This window comes from Blennius ocellaris (assembly GCF_963422515.1).
Source record: "Blennius ocellaris genome assembly, chromosome: 21".
Taxonomy (NCBI): Eukaryota; Metazoa; Chordata; class Actinopteri; order Blenniiformes; family Blenniidae; genus Blennius; species Blennius ocellaris.
This window is the reverse complement of record NC_137670.1, coordinates 21,128,994-21,144,794: the sequence shown is the minus strand read 5'-3', so window position 1 is coordinate 21,144,794 and position 15,801 is coordinate 21,128,994. Positions and strand designations below refer to the sequence as shown.

Here is a 15,801-nt window from a genome sequence, read left to right as displayed (position 1 = left end):
TGATCGACAAAGCGAGCAGATCAGAAGCACGACAAGAACCTACCGAACAAGACGATGTAACACGTGGAGAAAATTCCATAAAACATGACCTTTTTGGCAAGAGAGAACAATGCTGTTTTTTGTTGTTGTTGTTCCTGCGATTTCAACCGACATTTATCATTGAGTCAGATGGATCAAAATCTAAAGTCTAAATCCAGTGTCTAAAGTTTATGTCTGACTGCTTCCAAACCCACACAGACTGAAAGACGACAACTCACTGTGACGACTCGGTGCACCAGTGTGGTCCAGACGGGACCTCAGTGAGCAGCAAAAGGAAATGATGGAGGCAGCTTCTAGGGTGGTCCACATTTTATTGTTATACAAAAATAGTGTAATACAAAAAAAGTGCAAGTGCAAAGTCCATTGCAGAGGAGAGTGTGAAGCCAGGAGAGTGGTTTATCCAGCAGCAGAACCGAGAATAGTGTGGAGAGGCACCTTAAATCAATTCTACTGGATTGGATAAAATCATCAAAACTTCACAGGTGACACCAATAACCTTAACTTTGTCAAAATCAAGTTTAAAGAATCAGCCAATCTTAATACACATATAATGCACAATGCTCAATTGTTGCCTCCACAGACAGAGGACGCACCGTGGTCTGACCTATGGGCAACAACAGAAGCTTCAATGAACAAGTTGAAAACAACAATTGTGTTCAATTTCATGTATATGTTCAAATAGCATCATCTTAAAGTGCTGTGTGCCACTCAAAGTGCTTGGTGAACATTTAAAGTGCTGCATGGAAGTGTTGTGAGTGATTACGTCTATAATGAACTGGCTGTTCATTACACACATTTACTCATTTTACTACTTCATACACATCAACTTTGAGATCAAAATGTTCACTTCCTGTCTCAAACTGTACATCCCACCACTAACTGGTGCCATGATGAAGAGTCCTGGCTGATCAGTGGGCAAAATGAGAAGTGATGAGTGTGTTCTAAAGGCACCACAATAACAACTGTCCTCTGGTGTTCCTGTGCAGCAGTAAAGTTTAGGAATTAGTTTGTGTATTAAACTGGGTCAGCTGGTAATAAAACTTGTTTTGCTCCACAGGACAGTGAGCGTATCCTTAAATGGAGAATCAACTTGCTGCCCTGGTGAATTCAGGACCGTGCTGAAGTAGCAGACTGGGCACTTGGACTGTGTGGCTGCTCACAGGCTCAATGTGAACTCTCCGAGCCCTTCCTCACTTTGACTGATCTGTATACACCTCCCTTCATTTCTATTACCAGCAAACATCACAGCCACTGGTTACAGTCCCTTGTGAAATTAGATTATTCATTTTCAGCAGTAAATCGATTCCTCACAGCAAACCGGCTTCTTTTCTCAGCTTCAACAGCTCAGAAATAAATAGTTGAGTCTTTTTCTGGTATGCCTGGAAGGACAACGGATAACATCCATCACTGAGCACAAATACATTTCTATATAGGTCTGTGATGAGAACACATTTTGCTGGATGATATATTAGCCCACAAGAAATTGCTGATAAACAATATTATTATCAACACATTTTTGAGACCAAATGAACTCCATCCACCAGCTTGCTCCACAAAAAGAAGGGCTTCCAAACAACAACAACAAACACAGAAAAGAAGGCAGAGTAGTGAGCTGCTGTGACCATGCATGTTGTATTTGGTGCTATATAAACACAATTGTGTTGTATCTGTGTGCAATTGAATTGAATTGAATGCAGAGGCACAAGAGTGGCTCGCACTCCACGCCTCCCAGTGACAAGAGATGGGTTCCTGAGTGGAGTTTGAATGTTCTCCCTGTGTGTGTTGCTTTCTTCCAGGTACTCTGGTTTCCTCTCACAGTCAAAACACGTGCATATGAAATTAATTGGTGACCCTGGAGACTTGGAGAGTGCGTGAGATTGTCTCTGTGGTTTGTCCTGTGACGGACTGGTGACGTCCAGGGCGTATCCTGAAACCCCCGAGCAAGCTTGGATTGGCTCCAGGGCCCCTTGACCCTGCCCAGGATGAAGTGGGATCCAACATGGATGGATGGATGATTTGAATGTCAAGCTAGTCTCAGCATAGCTCGCTAGTTTGCAACAGCAGATGCAAGTTCATTTCCAAAGTGGTGATTGCATGTGGTTACGTGCAACCAACTCAATATTAACCAACTCATGCAAGTTAAAATGTGATTTTGGTGAAGATCAAAGGTGTTGACTTCATGCATTTGGTACATTGCTCATTGCATATACCTTAGTTTATTTCTGACACAACCTTCATACTACCTGCTGTTTCTAGCAACACCTTCTTGAAGAGCAGGCGCAAAGAAGGGGGGAGAGTCTCTGCAAAGGCTTTTGGTAAGGTGGGGGGAATTCAAAGGTGTCAAGTCCTAGGGGCCCCAACCAATCAGTGCAAGTTAGTGCCTCTGACTGGTCCATGCATGTTTTGGTCATTAGATTTTCCGTTCAGAGAAGGATATAAAAAAACTCAAATTATTTGATTTTCAATTTAAAATTCAAAAATCTAAATTGAAATTCAATGCATTTTTCTTTATCAGGCTCAAGAAGGCACAAACAAAACTGGTTGATTTTCATTTTCTGTTTCTCAAAACAAATAATAAAATCGTTGGAGAACAGAAACAACGTCTTGTGCGGCCGGAAGTTGCTGTGTTTCAAAACAAGAGCGCGTATGAGGACGGCGTGTTTCCGGCAAGAGTAAAAGAACTAAAAACTCTGACTTCTACCTTTGGGTTCCTTTAGCCACGTTAAAATGTCTTTAGAACCTTACTGTGGTGTGTTTGTCATGTCTGGGCACTCACGTCACTCCACAGTGGGGTGGAGGAGGTTTTTCTGCAAGAACCCAGAGGAGAGTTTGTGGGGAAATGGCTGAAGATTGATGCACTCTGATGCACATTTGGAGCTGGAGGTGGTAAAAGCCATAGCCGAGGTAAGAACCTGCTATATCTCCCTTTTGCTATGTCCTTTGAAGAGAGGGAATAATTAGCACCTTCAACTTCCCTTCTCATGATTATGGATATTACTACAACTACTGACAGCTGTTGTGACACACATGATTATGAATAATACTGTGATGCACCAACTCCACAAGACTAGAATCTTTCAGGACCACCTGGAAGTAACATGTCAGTTTATACTTATTAATCTCAACTTATTTCATTGGTGACTCATTCTTGTAGAACATAATCTGGTTTATAAGTAACTTTTATCACTAATAGCAACTGAGCAAATATCATGTACAGTATGTTAAGAGTATTTTTTTGTAACATGCCAACTGCACTAGATAAATATCCATAAATGATTTACTTCACTTCACAATACAACCCCAGCTTGCACCTAAAATTAATGAATAATATTAATGAGAGGCACCAGATGCAAAAAGAACTGATAAAATATTACAAACAAACAAAATATTATTGAGAATGCCTAAACCGAGCAGGGACCAGCATAAACTCACCTGTAATTGGAACTACTGTTTTCATTAGTTCCAGATTCAAGAGTTATATCAAACATGTATGACCTTAGCTAAGTCCGCAGGAACACTGGGAACATCGGGCACATCGGGAACACTGGGAATATTGGGGACACTGGGAACACTGGGAACACCAGGACTATTGGGAAAACTGGGAACCCCGTGAACACTGGGTTATTAAAGCCCTGTTTCCACCACAGGGAGGAGCTTAAAAAATGGGCAGGGCTCCACAGATATGTGACGTTACAACAGTCGTTTCAGACTGGTGGCAGATCTGGATCATATGAACCCTCTCTTGTTGTTGTTGTTGTTGTTTACATCCTCCACTTTGCACTTGTTGTTTGGTTAACTTTTAGTTTTTGCAGCCGCAGAGCTGCAGCTGTAACTTCCGTGTTTGTCCTGAGAGAGCGAACGCTCCGGTGACTTGTCCTGCACCCAGCTCCCCGGCTGGCTGCAGCACAGAGCAGCTCCGGTGCGCTGCTCCGAGACACAGGAGCCTTCAGCTTTCTGCTCAAACGCAGGAGCAGCCACTCCACTCCGGCGCTGATCGCGCTCCTGCAGCTCAGCGCTGGAACACGGAGGCTCGTTGCATCACGCCCACGATCCGTCCTCGTACGTGATGCAACGGTTGAACAGAAACCACAGACGCGATGCAAAGACAGACCCGGCGCGGTGCTGCAAACAGAAAGCTCCGACGCGATGCAAAGTCCCGAGCCCCGGTCTCCCCCTGTCTCACATCTGCTCTTTCACGACCAACATGAAAGTTGAGCAGCAAAGAAAAAAACAACAACCAGAGCAAAGCTGAGCACACTGACAGAGGATTCATCCAGCCCACATATTAAAATATTGAGGGTGTAGTAAATCACTGACCAATCAGCAGACGGCTCCTCAAACTCAGACCCGTTCCATGGTCCTGGTACCCTGATGGAGGGGGAGCGGAAAAATGACCGCCTTTGGAGAGGTTGTTTCCGGAAAATCACAAATTCTTGCGGCGGGAACCCAAACTGTAATGGCCTCTACCGTCCATTCCTGCACTTGGTGCGGTGGAAACCCAAACTGTAATGGACTCTACCGTCCATTCCTGCACTTGGTGTGGTGGAAACGGGGCTGAAGTGATGGATCAGATCTGACTTCACCAAACACTCAAACTGTCTGGATTCTCAGCTCCTTCACAGTGTCCTCACCTGTGTCCTGACAACAACCTCACCTGTGTCCTGACAACAACCTCACCTGTGTCCTGACAACAACCTCACCTGTGTCCTGACAACAACCTCACCTGTATCCTGAAAACAACCTCACCTGTGTCCTGACAACAACCTCACCTGTGTCCTGACAACAACCTCACCTGTGTCTTGAATACAACCTCACCTGCATCCTGAATACAACCTCACCTGTATCCTGAAAACAACCTCACCTGCATCCTGAAAACAACCTCACCTGTGTCCTGAAAACAACCTCACCTGTGTCCTGAAAACAACCTTACCTGTGTCCTGAATACAACCTCACCTGTGTCCTGACAACAACCTCACCTGTGTCCTGAAAACAACCTCACCTGTATCCTGAAAACAACCTCACCTGCATCCTGAAAACAACCTCACCTGTATCCTGAAAACAACCTCACCTGTGTCCTGAATACAACCTCACCTGTATCCTGAAAACAACGTCACCTGTATCCTGAAAACAACCTCACCTGTGTCCTGAATACAACCTCACCTGTGTCCTGAAAACAACCTCACCTGTGTCCTGACAACAACCTCACCTGTGTCCTGAAAACAACCTCACCTGTGTCCTGACAACAACCTCACCTGTGTCCTGAAAACAACCGCACCTGTGTCCTGAAAACAACCTCACCTGTGTCCTGACAACAACCTCACCTGTGTCCTGACAACAACCTCACCTGTGTCCTGAAAACAACCTCACCTGTGTCCTGAATACAACCTCACCTGTGTCCTGAAAACAACCTCACCTGTGTCCTGACAACAACCTCACCTGTGTCCTGAAAACAACCTCACCTGTGTCCTGAAAACAACCTCACCTGTGTCCTGACAACAACCTCACCTGTGTCCTGAAAACAACCTCACCTGTGTCCTGAAAACAACCTCACCTGTATCCTGAAAACAACCTCACCTGTATCCTGAAAACAACCTCACCTGCATCCTGAAAACAACCTCACCTGTATCCTGAAAACAACCTCACCTGTGTCCTGAAAACAACCTCACCTGTGTCCTGAAAACAACCTCACCTGTATCCTGAAAACAACCTCACCTGTGTCCTGAAAACAACCTCACCTGTGTCCTGACAACAACCTCACCTGTGTCCTGAAAACAACCTCACCTGTGTCCTGACAACAACCTCACCTGTGTCCTGACAACAACCTCACCTATGTCCTGAAAACAACCTCACCTGTGTCCTGAAAACAACCTCACCTGTGTCCTGAAAACAACCTCACCTGTATCCTGAAAACAACCTCACCTGTGTCCTGAAAACAACCTCACCTGTATCCTGACAACAACCTCACCTGTATCCTGAAAACAACCTCACCTGTATCCTGACAACAACCTCACCTGTATCCTGAAAACAACCTCACCTGTGTCCTGAATACAACCTCACCTGTGTCCTGAAAACAACCTCACCTGTGTCCTGACAACAACCTCACCTGTGTCCTGAATACAACCTCACCTGTGTCCTGAAAACAACCTCACCTGTGTCCTGACAACAACCTCACCTGTATCCTGACAACAACCTCACCTGTGTCCTGAAAACAACCTCACCTGTGTCCTGACAACCTCACCTGTGTCCTGACAACAACCTCACCTGTATCCTGAAAACAACCTCACCTGTGTCCTGACAACAACCTCACCTGTGTCCTGAATACAACCTCACCTGTGTCCTGACAACAACCTCACCTGTGTCCTGAAAACAACCTCACCTGTGTCCTGAAAACAACCTCACCTGTATCCTGAAAACAACCTCACCTGTGTCCTGAAAACAACCTCACCTGTATCCTGACAACCTCACCTGTATCCTGAAAACAACCTCACCTGTATCCTGACAACAACCTCACCTGTATCCTGAAAACAACCTCACCTGTGTCCTGAATACAACCTCACCTGTGTCCTGAAAACAACCTCACCTGTGTCCTGACAACAACCTCACCTGTGTCCTGAATACAACCTCACCTGCGTCCTGAAAACAACCTCACCTGTGTCCTGAAAACAACCTCACCTGTGTCCTGACAACAACCTCACCTGTATCCTGACAACAACCTCACCTGTGTCCTGAAAACAACCTCACCTGTGTCCTGACAACAACCTCACCTGTGTCCTGACAACAACCTCACCTATGTCCTGAAAACAACCTCACCTGTGTCCTGAAAACAACGTCACCTGTATCCTGAAAACAACCTCACCTGTGTCCTGAAAACAACCTCACCTGTGTCCTGAAAACAACCTCACCTATGTCCTGAAAACAACCTCACCTGTGTCCTGAAAACAACCTCACCTGTGTCCTGAAAACAACCTCACCTGTGTCCTGACAACAACCTCACCTGTGTCCTGACAACAACCTCACCTGTGTCCTGAAAACAACCTCACCTGTGTCCTGAAAACAACCTCACCTGTGTCCTGAAAACAACCTCACCTGTGTCCTGACAACAACCTCACCTATGTCCTGACAACAACCTCACCTGTGTCCTGAAAACAACCTCACCTGTGTCCTGGCAACAACCTCACCTATGTCCTGATCCTTGTCTGACACTGTGAAGGACATAAAGTTAATACAGTTAGCACAACAAACTAAAAATAGATGAAACATACGCAAAGCTAATAAATTAGCATTTCACTCATGTTAGCTTCCCGCTAATGTCACAACATAATGTCCTTACCCTCGTGCAAGTAAGTGAATACATCTGAAAAAGGTTTTCAGATGTACCTTTCTTGATCCTGATAACGAAAAATGCATTGAATTACATTTTTTTAGTTTTAAATTGAAAATCAAATAATGATTCGTTTTTTGCTTTTTAATCTCTTTGTCTGAACGGGAAATCCAATGCCCAAAACTTATATAGACCCTGACTGCATTTATTTTTCTGATAGAGATCGAACCCAATTCTCCTCAAGCGAACAACATAGTTTTCAGCCATCACAGCAATTTTCTATGCAGCATTTAGCTAAATGTTTTTCTTCCTAATATAAAGTATTCTCACTTTGTCTTGGTAGGCCTAAAATTACTCTATATCAGACTTTAAACAAAAATGATATCAGTGGAATGTCCCTTTAATTCACTCGTAGTGGCTCTCCTTTGGAATTCTGGCCTTACTTTATGTGCACAGTCTGCAAACAGACTTTTTTTCCCTGTAAGAGAGATTAAACACACATGACTGATGCCATGCCATTTGCTTTGTGCTGAGACATCAGCAGTCACCAGAAACCATGTATTGATCTGCATTCAAGGTGCACTTAGCAGGAGTGCAGTAGCAGTGCGGGGGGGGGGGGGGGGGGGGGGGGGTAAGAGGAGGAAGAGGAGCTACAGCAGGGTGAAACAAAAAGCCCAATATAAATTCATGGCTTGAAAGCTCTACACTGCTGAGTGGAAGAGAGCACATCTATGAGGGAGACGACTGCCTTGCCATCATGACCTGTATCAGAGGGAGATAACAGTTGTTGAACAACAGTTGTATTATCATTGATTTTGATGGTGGCACAGTGAGAAGGCGACCGTAACAAAGAAAATAGTAATGAGCTGCACATGCTGATCCTGTGAGGTTTAAAGTAGTGAAAGTCCAGGCGTTTCTTCACAGTAAAACTAGTATTGATTTGGATGACAAAGTAGCATGTTCCATTAAGATGTAGAAGAAGAAAGCCGAAAACATACAGTGTAATCTTTGCCGACGTATTCGGTGTGCACTGCCAGGCGCAGATACATTTAACTTAAAGTGATCACACCCCCTATAAAGACCAATAAAGGTGGCATGACTGCATGAAAAGAAGCTGATTGTTTCTGGAATGGGTTTCCACTCTTTCTGATGAAGAGCTGAGAGATCAGAAATGCTATTAATGAAGGGGAAAAAGATGCAAAAACTTCTCCTTGAAACCTCTGCATCAACAAGTTTCACAGTCAAAGTAGTGGTGTGCGAACTCAAGAGGCATTTAGCTTCAGATCTCCATTGCAGGGCTACTTCCGGTTCAGGCTCCACTCTCAGGCCACCTCCCCTGTCAGGACATGAAATCACTAGACATTTAACTAAAATGCAAACTGTTGGAGAAAATGCATGAACTACATAGCGGTAAGTGGCAAAAAGTATGAATGTATGGTTTGTTGCTTATGTTAACAGCTGGTTTGGGCCAACAGTTTTGAACCTATGTTTTAAACTTAACAGTGATTTAAAATTGGACTCAAAGATAAGTGTAGTGCTTAGCTAGCTTATTCAAGCTCAGGAAGTTTGCACAGATGAAGCTCATTCTGGCACATCTGCACTTTGAAACAGTAAATCCAGGCTGGAGACATTGAGTCCGAATGGACCATGTTCTCCACTTCCATTGTCCAAGCTGCTGCTCGGAGCTGTGGCCACAGGGTCTCTGGCGCCTGTCGTGGCGGCAATCCCCGGAACCGGAAGTAAGGGATGCTGTCAAGCTGAAGAAGGAGTCCTACCGGGCACTGTTAGCTCATAGGACTCCTGAGGCAGCTGATCGGTACCGGCAGGCCAAGTGAACCGCAGCCCGGCCTGTGGTGGAGGCAAGAACTCGCCTGAACCAGGCCACTGTCCCATCACGCTTCAAGCAGGCCACCATCATACCAGTGCCACAACAATCCTCAATTACCAGCCTCAGTGAGTTTCGCCCCATAGCTCTGACTCCCATCATGATGAAGTGCTTCGAGAGGCTGACAAAGCAGCTCATAAGTACCCAACTCCTCAACCCACCGCCCTGACTACAGGCTCTCCTCAGGGCTGCATCCTGACTCCGCTACTCTTCACCCAAACAACTTATGACTGCGTTGCCAATTCTCCCACCAACCACATCATAAAGTACGTAGACAGTGGTGGGCCTCATCCAGAAAACTGGTGACCGGGCCTACAGAGAGGAGGTGCTGCATCCGGCTGGCTGGTGCAGGAGGAACAATCTTGTACTGAATGTTGACAAAACAAAAGAACTCACTGATGACTTGAGGAGGAGCCCACCCTGCCACTCTCTACTGATAATGAAGAACACAGCAGTGGAGGTGTTCCTGGGTGTGCACCAAACTAACAATCTCTCCTGGTCCCTGAACATCTCGTCTCTGACAAAGCCAGCGCAGCAGTGTTTGAACGTCCTCCGCAGGATGAGAAGGACACATGTGCCTGCCAGCATCCTCACCACTTTCTATCGAGGCACCATAGAGAGTGGACTGACCACTGGCATCTCTCTGTGCTACAGCAGGGCCTCCAGAGAATGGTGACGACTGCAGAGAAGACCATTGAAACTTGTCTTCCTGGGGGCCAAACACTACCTGTCTGGAGCTAAAACATTGTCAGAGACTGGACACACACCTCATCATGGACATTTCTCTCTGCAAGCTTCTGGGAGGAGGAATCGCAGCGTGAAGTGCAGAACAACCAAGTTCTGCAACAGCTTCATTCCTCGGGCCATAAAACTCTTGAACTGCGAACAGTTTGTCAAGTCTGAGGATGATGCAATAACTGTGCAATAATTATAATTCCAGTGCAATAACTACCATTTTATGCATTGTTGGCTTCACTGTTTTAAATGTGTGTTTTTATACCTTTTTACTGTTCCTGTTTTTTAGACACTTTGTAAAAAGCCTCGGTTTAAACCTTGTGCAATAACATTTCGTACTTCGTATGCGGCCACAGGCAAATGTACTGAATGGAAATAAAGCATTATCTATCCATCTTGTCATGCTGACACTCCTAAGCTGCCATCTTGCTGCTCTCCACTGCAGGATTGGTTGTTTACAAGTACTTCATTAAAAAGGAGCAATTCTAGTGTTTAAAGAGTAAAAAGTTCTGGAGCTGGAAAGAAAAGGTCTATTCCTCAGGCACTATCTTATCTTCCCGTGTTTTTTTGGTTTGTTTTTGAGTTTTTGAGGAAACCAAATGGAGTTGGAATGGGAGCTGTGTTCAATGTGGTATGTATAACTTCTCTTTTTTGTTTTATAGACAAAGTTACATTACTTATTAATATTTTATTTATTCCTTTTTTAATATATTCATTTGATTTATTACCTACTGTTGTTGTTAGCAGTGGTGGTGTCTTGTCATACTTCATAATCTTAAGAAATACAGTAGAAACATTTGAAAAGATCTGATCTCCATGTTGTTGTAATGCAATACATACATGCAGACAGTCAGTTACATTGATTGAAAGATTGATGTACCCCAGAAAAGGAACAACATTTTTTGTAGCAGTGTGAATACACACATCTCAATAAAAGAAATAAAATGCTTGAAAAGAAAAAGAATGGTATTAATTTGTTAGGTTTATCTGATTGAATAAAATTACATATATTCTGTATTGTATTAACAATATTGTGTAAATTATAATACTACGACTCTTAAATTCTATTGTTTTAAAAAAAAATTATGAAACAGATCAAAGCATATCAGCAACAATGCTGTGACAGGTTTTTAAACCCGTTTTTTAAAGATTTTGTTGTGTTTTGCAAATCAAACAGACGTCATTATTATTTAATGCATATTTTGTAGTCAAATGTAACTGGTTTTAAGAGCAGTGATGCATCTGCCACTTCCTTCCAGTTCGTTGGTGACAGTGTCTGGAGCATCACCATAGCAACCAGAAACAACTTAGGTTGGAGAGAAAGCTGAATGAAAGTACATTGAAATTAAAGAATAATACAGATTGTATACATACTATGAACTACATTTGTCACGAGAAAAGTTTAAGCCACAAACTATGTTAAAAAGTAGCAATTTCCACTCAATCATATGTGGGGCTTAGTTTTAGCAGCGAGCTGTTCAGCCGGCATTTGGACGGTCAATTTTCAGAAAAGACAGCCGAAAAAGTAGCGGGCGGATTGCTGAAAGTCTCTAAAATATGTCTATGATGTCCATCACTAATTGTCAGTATCCATCTTTCTTAGTCAAAATATAGCCAATTATTGGCTCCAGTACACAACTGACTTGTGTATTTTTTTATGCCCGGTAATGAGCAAAGTGTTTGGTCAATACCATGTGGTCTCTACTTGAAAGGCAGCCTCTGATTGGTTTGTATTTCTCTGACTCATCCTGGTGTGTTCCCTTGCTGAAGGAGAGAAGAGGACTCATCCAAAATGACCAGGAATTCTATATGTAGAATCCACTCATTTCCAAAGTGATGACATGTTTGGATATCTGTACGGAATTTTTTTTTCATTGAAGAATAAATTGTTCTTTGCTGTGAAAATGTCAATTTTCATATAAGCTTTGACAATTGAATGATCTGTGACTGTGTGTGGCCTTGGGACTGAGCTATTGGTGGCATGCAGTCAATAAATAAGCTCAATTTTCAATTAAAAACTAAGAAGGGGATAATAGAAACCAGGTCACAGTTCAGAAGCTACAGGTGCAGATGCAATGTACCAACGACTACACAGAGTGAAGTTTGGGGTGAGGGGATTCGGGTAGGGGTACAGGTGGGAACCATCAGCAATGACAAGAAGCAACATTTAAACTAAGTGACAAAGGATATAGGCTGCATCAGAAAATATCTGCCAGAAAAGAAAAAGTAATACTGTTAAATCTACACATCACAATATAGTATTTAGTACCGCCACCCCCCAATGGTTGCAGAGCACCCACATTGCTTTATTTCTTGGCTGGACACCCAAAACACTCATTTCTTCCGAAAACCCGAGGCTGAATAGCTGCTAATGTGTTTGCTGTGTACGAGGACTACTTCACTCTGCACTGCAAATACACGGATGCAACAAGTCAAATATTCCATGTATTAATACTCTTTTGCACATGTAAAGTATCTTAAAATTGCACGTGTGATGTCATGACGTTGCCAAGTGTCAATGATGACGTAATAAAACATGGAAAAAACAGTGACGAGCCACTGCAGTCTGGCCTTTTGCAGTCGTCTGATGTCAGGATCCGTCACACGCCGCAAACTGCACCGCAACGACGGGCCTTCTGCCCTGCACAATATTCCGCACACACACACACACGCACACACACACACACACACACACACACACACACACACACACACACACACACACACACACACACACACACACACACACAGTGCCTTTACGTGATTATTCACGTGTGACTTTGCGAAAAGCAAAGCAACAGCCACTCTCCCGCACAGGACCCGCCGAATGCGCGCCTGAGGATGGAGGCACCGCACCGCACCGCACCGCGCCGCACCGCGCCGCACCACCGCCCACTGCAGTCCCCGCAAAGTGAGGGAAGCAGACGCAGCAGGCTGCTCCACCGCACTGCAGCCCACATCCACCAAACAAAGTGAAGAGCGGAAACCCGCACGCAGCCCCGCAGACATCCTGCGGCAGCTGCCGCCCGTCAGGACGATGCGCACTCCTGTCAGCCTCACTGCGCTAAACCCCCCCTGTCCACACGCAGCACCACATTGGCGCACACAGCGGCGCGGGTCGGACACCGACACACTTACGGTTCGTAAGAACTGGATCTCATCCTCGCCCTCTCCTCCTTCAGCCATGGTGAGCGTCCTGCGGGGAGCAGGCTGCGTCTGCGGTGGAGAGCGGCTGTCCGCCAGAGAGAGAGAGAGAGTGTGTGTGTGTGTGAGTGGGTGCGTGCACGCTCGCGCGCTGTAGCTCCTCTCTGATTGGATGCTGCGCCTCCTCCGGGGGAGGAGCGGCTCAGGTGTGACGGTACACCGGGGGCGGAGGGCTCCATCTCCCAGCCGCTTCTGTTGGGAAGCTCCCCGCTGAGTAATGGACACATTTGATCACAACAATAACGTAAAGAAGGATATATACATGTATTCCATGCTATTTCAGACTGACAATACCAGAACAGCATGTGAGTCAGAAGCAACTGGAGTTTATTCCTGGAGAGAGCCACGTCAAACTAACATTTCATTTATGAAACCAAAGACTGTATGTATATGACAGTGTTTATCACCAAACTGCATCTCTAACTGAGTTCACAACAATTCAGAATAATGACAAACTCCAGTTCAAACTGTTCACAGACCAGAGGAGAACTATCAGGGTTTAATATCCTGGACAATTTTACTCAGGAAACTTAAAGGAAATGTACCCAGCTCTATCAACATTAGGGCTGGGTTTAAAAAATATATATTTATTGTTTCAAATCAGTTTCCTTTGAATGGCCCCTTTTCTGCATTGTATAATTCAGCCAGCACTCTCTGAAAGAAATACAGAGAGTGCTGCATATATGCACATATATGCACATATATGCTGCATATATGCACATAAATGCTGCATATATGCACATATATGACAATGTATGGGCTGCATATATGCACATATATGACCATATATATGCTGCATATATGCACATATATGCAGCATATATGCACATAAATGCTGCATATATGCACATATATGACCATATATATGCTGCATATATCCACATATATGACCATATATATGCTGCATATATGCACATATATGACCATATATATGCTGCATATATGCACATATATGCTGCATATATGCACATAAATGCTGCATATATGCACATAAATGCTGCATATATGCAGCATATATGTGCATATATGTGCATATATGCAGCATATATATGGTCATATATGCAGCATATATGTGCATATATGCAGCATATATATGGTCATATATGCAGCATATATGTGCATATATGCAGCATATATTGTCATATATGTGTATATATGCACATATATGACAATATATGGGCTGCATATATGCACATACATGACAATATATATGCTGCATATGTGCACATATATGCACATATATGAAACCTATATGCAGCATATATGCACATATATGACAATATATATGCTGCATATATGTAAAGTCCCACATGGACAGAACCTATATAAACATACATGTTTTAATATAGGTTTTGATATAGGTTTTGAATATATGTGACATATATAAAATTGGCCATTTTCCTATATTTTATGCACACATATGGACCTATATGTACAGATAGGTACATCTTTTATATATATATATATATATAGCTCAGGTGGCAAGGCAACGGACTGGTGCACGGGAGACCCTGGTTCGATTCCCGCTAGGGTCACTGAGCAAATAACAGCATCCGGTGTGGGCCCACATGGAAATAACCTATATAAAGGTTAGGATATATGTGGCATATATAAAATTGGCCATTTTCCTATATTTTATGTACATATATGTGTGCATACATGGGCACATATAGGTGTGCATATATGCGCATATAGGTGTGCATATATGGGCACATATAGGTTTGCATATATTGGAACATATATGTGTGCATACATGCGCATATAGGTTTGGCATATATGTGAAATATATAAAATTGGCCGTTTTCCTATATGTTATATACATATATGTGTGCATACATGCGCACATATATGTATATATATGTATATAACATATAGGAAAACGGCCAATTTTATATATGTCACATATATGCCAAACCTATATCAAAACCTATATTAAAACATATATGTTTATATAGGTTCTTTCCATGTGGGTTCACAACAACCTCGGTGACTTCAGCTTGGGTAATGGACGAGTCCACCTCTGAGAACCCAGCCTCTGCTTCCTCAAAGGAAGACGTGGTGGCGGGATTGAGGAGGTCCTCGAAGTATTCCTTCCACTGCCCAACAATGTCCCCAGTTGAGGTCAACAGCTCCCCACTTCCACTGTAAACAGTGTTGGTGGAGAACTGCTTCCCCCGCCTGAGGCGCCGGACGGTTTGCCAGAATTTCCTGGAGGCCGACCAAAAGTCCTCCTCCATGGCCTCTCCGAACTCCTCCCAGACCCGAGTTTTTGCCTCCACCACAGCCCAGGCTGCGTCTCACTTGGCCTGCCGGTACCTGTCGATTGCCTCGGGAGTCCTATGAGCTAACAGTGCCCGGTAGGACTCCTTCTTCAGCTTGACGGCATCCCTTACTTCCGGTGTCCACCACCGGGTTCGGGGATTGCCGCCACGACAGGCGCCAGAGACCCTGCGGCCACAGCTCCGAGCAGCAGCTTCGACAATGGAAGTGGAGAACATGGTCCACTCGGACTCAATGTCTCCAACCTCCCCCAGGATCTGTGAGAAGCTCTCCCGGAGGTGGGAGTTGAAGGCTGCGCGGACGGAGGGCTCAGCCAGATGTTCCCAGCAGACCTTCA

General features: G+C 44.2%; 1 protein-coding gene across 1 annotated transcript in view; it reads right to left on the bottom strand.

Moving 5' to 3' along the window:
• Nucleotides 1-13,166, bottom strand: part of ryr2a (ryanodine receptor 2a (cardiac)) — a gene marked incomplete at both ends in the record, with an annotated part of 435,130 nt that extends 421,964 nt beyond the window's left edge. The window contains one exon of the mRNA XM_080517507.1: nt 13,119-13,166. Within this exon, the coding sequence (XP_080373633.1) occupies nt 13,119-13,166 (48 nt within the window). The remainder of the gene's footprint in view (nt 1-13,118) is intronic.
• Between the last annotated feature and the right edge of the window lie 2,635 nt (nt 13,167-15,801).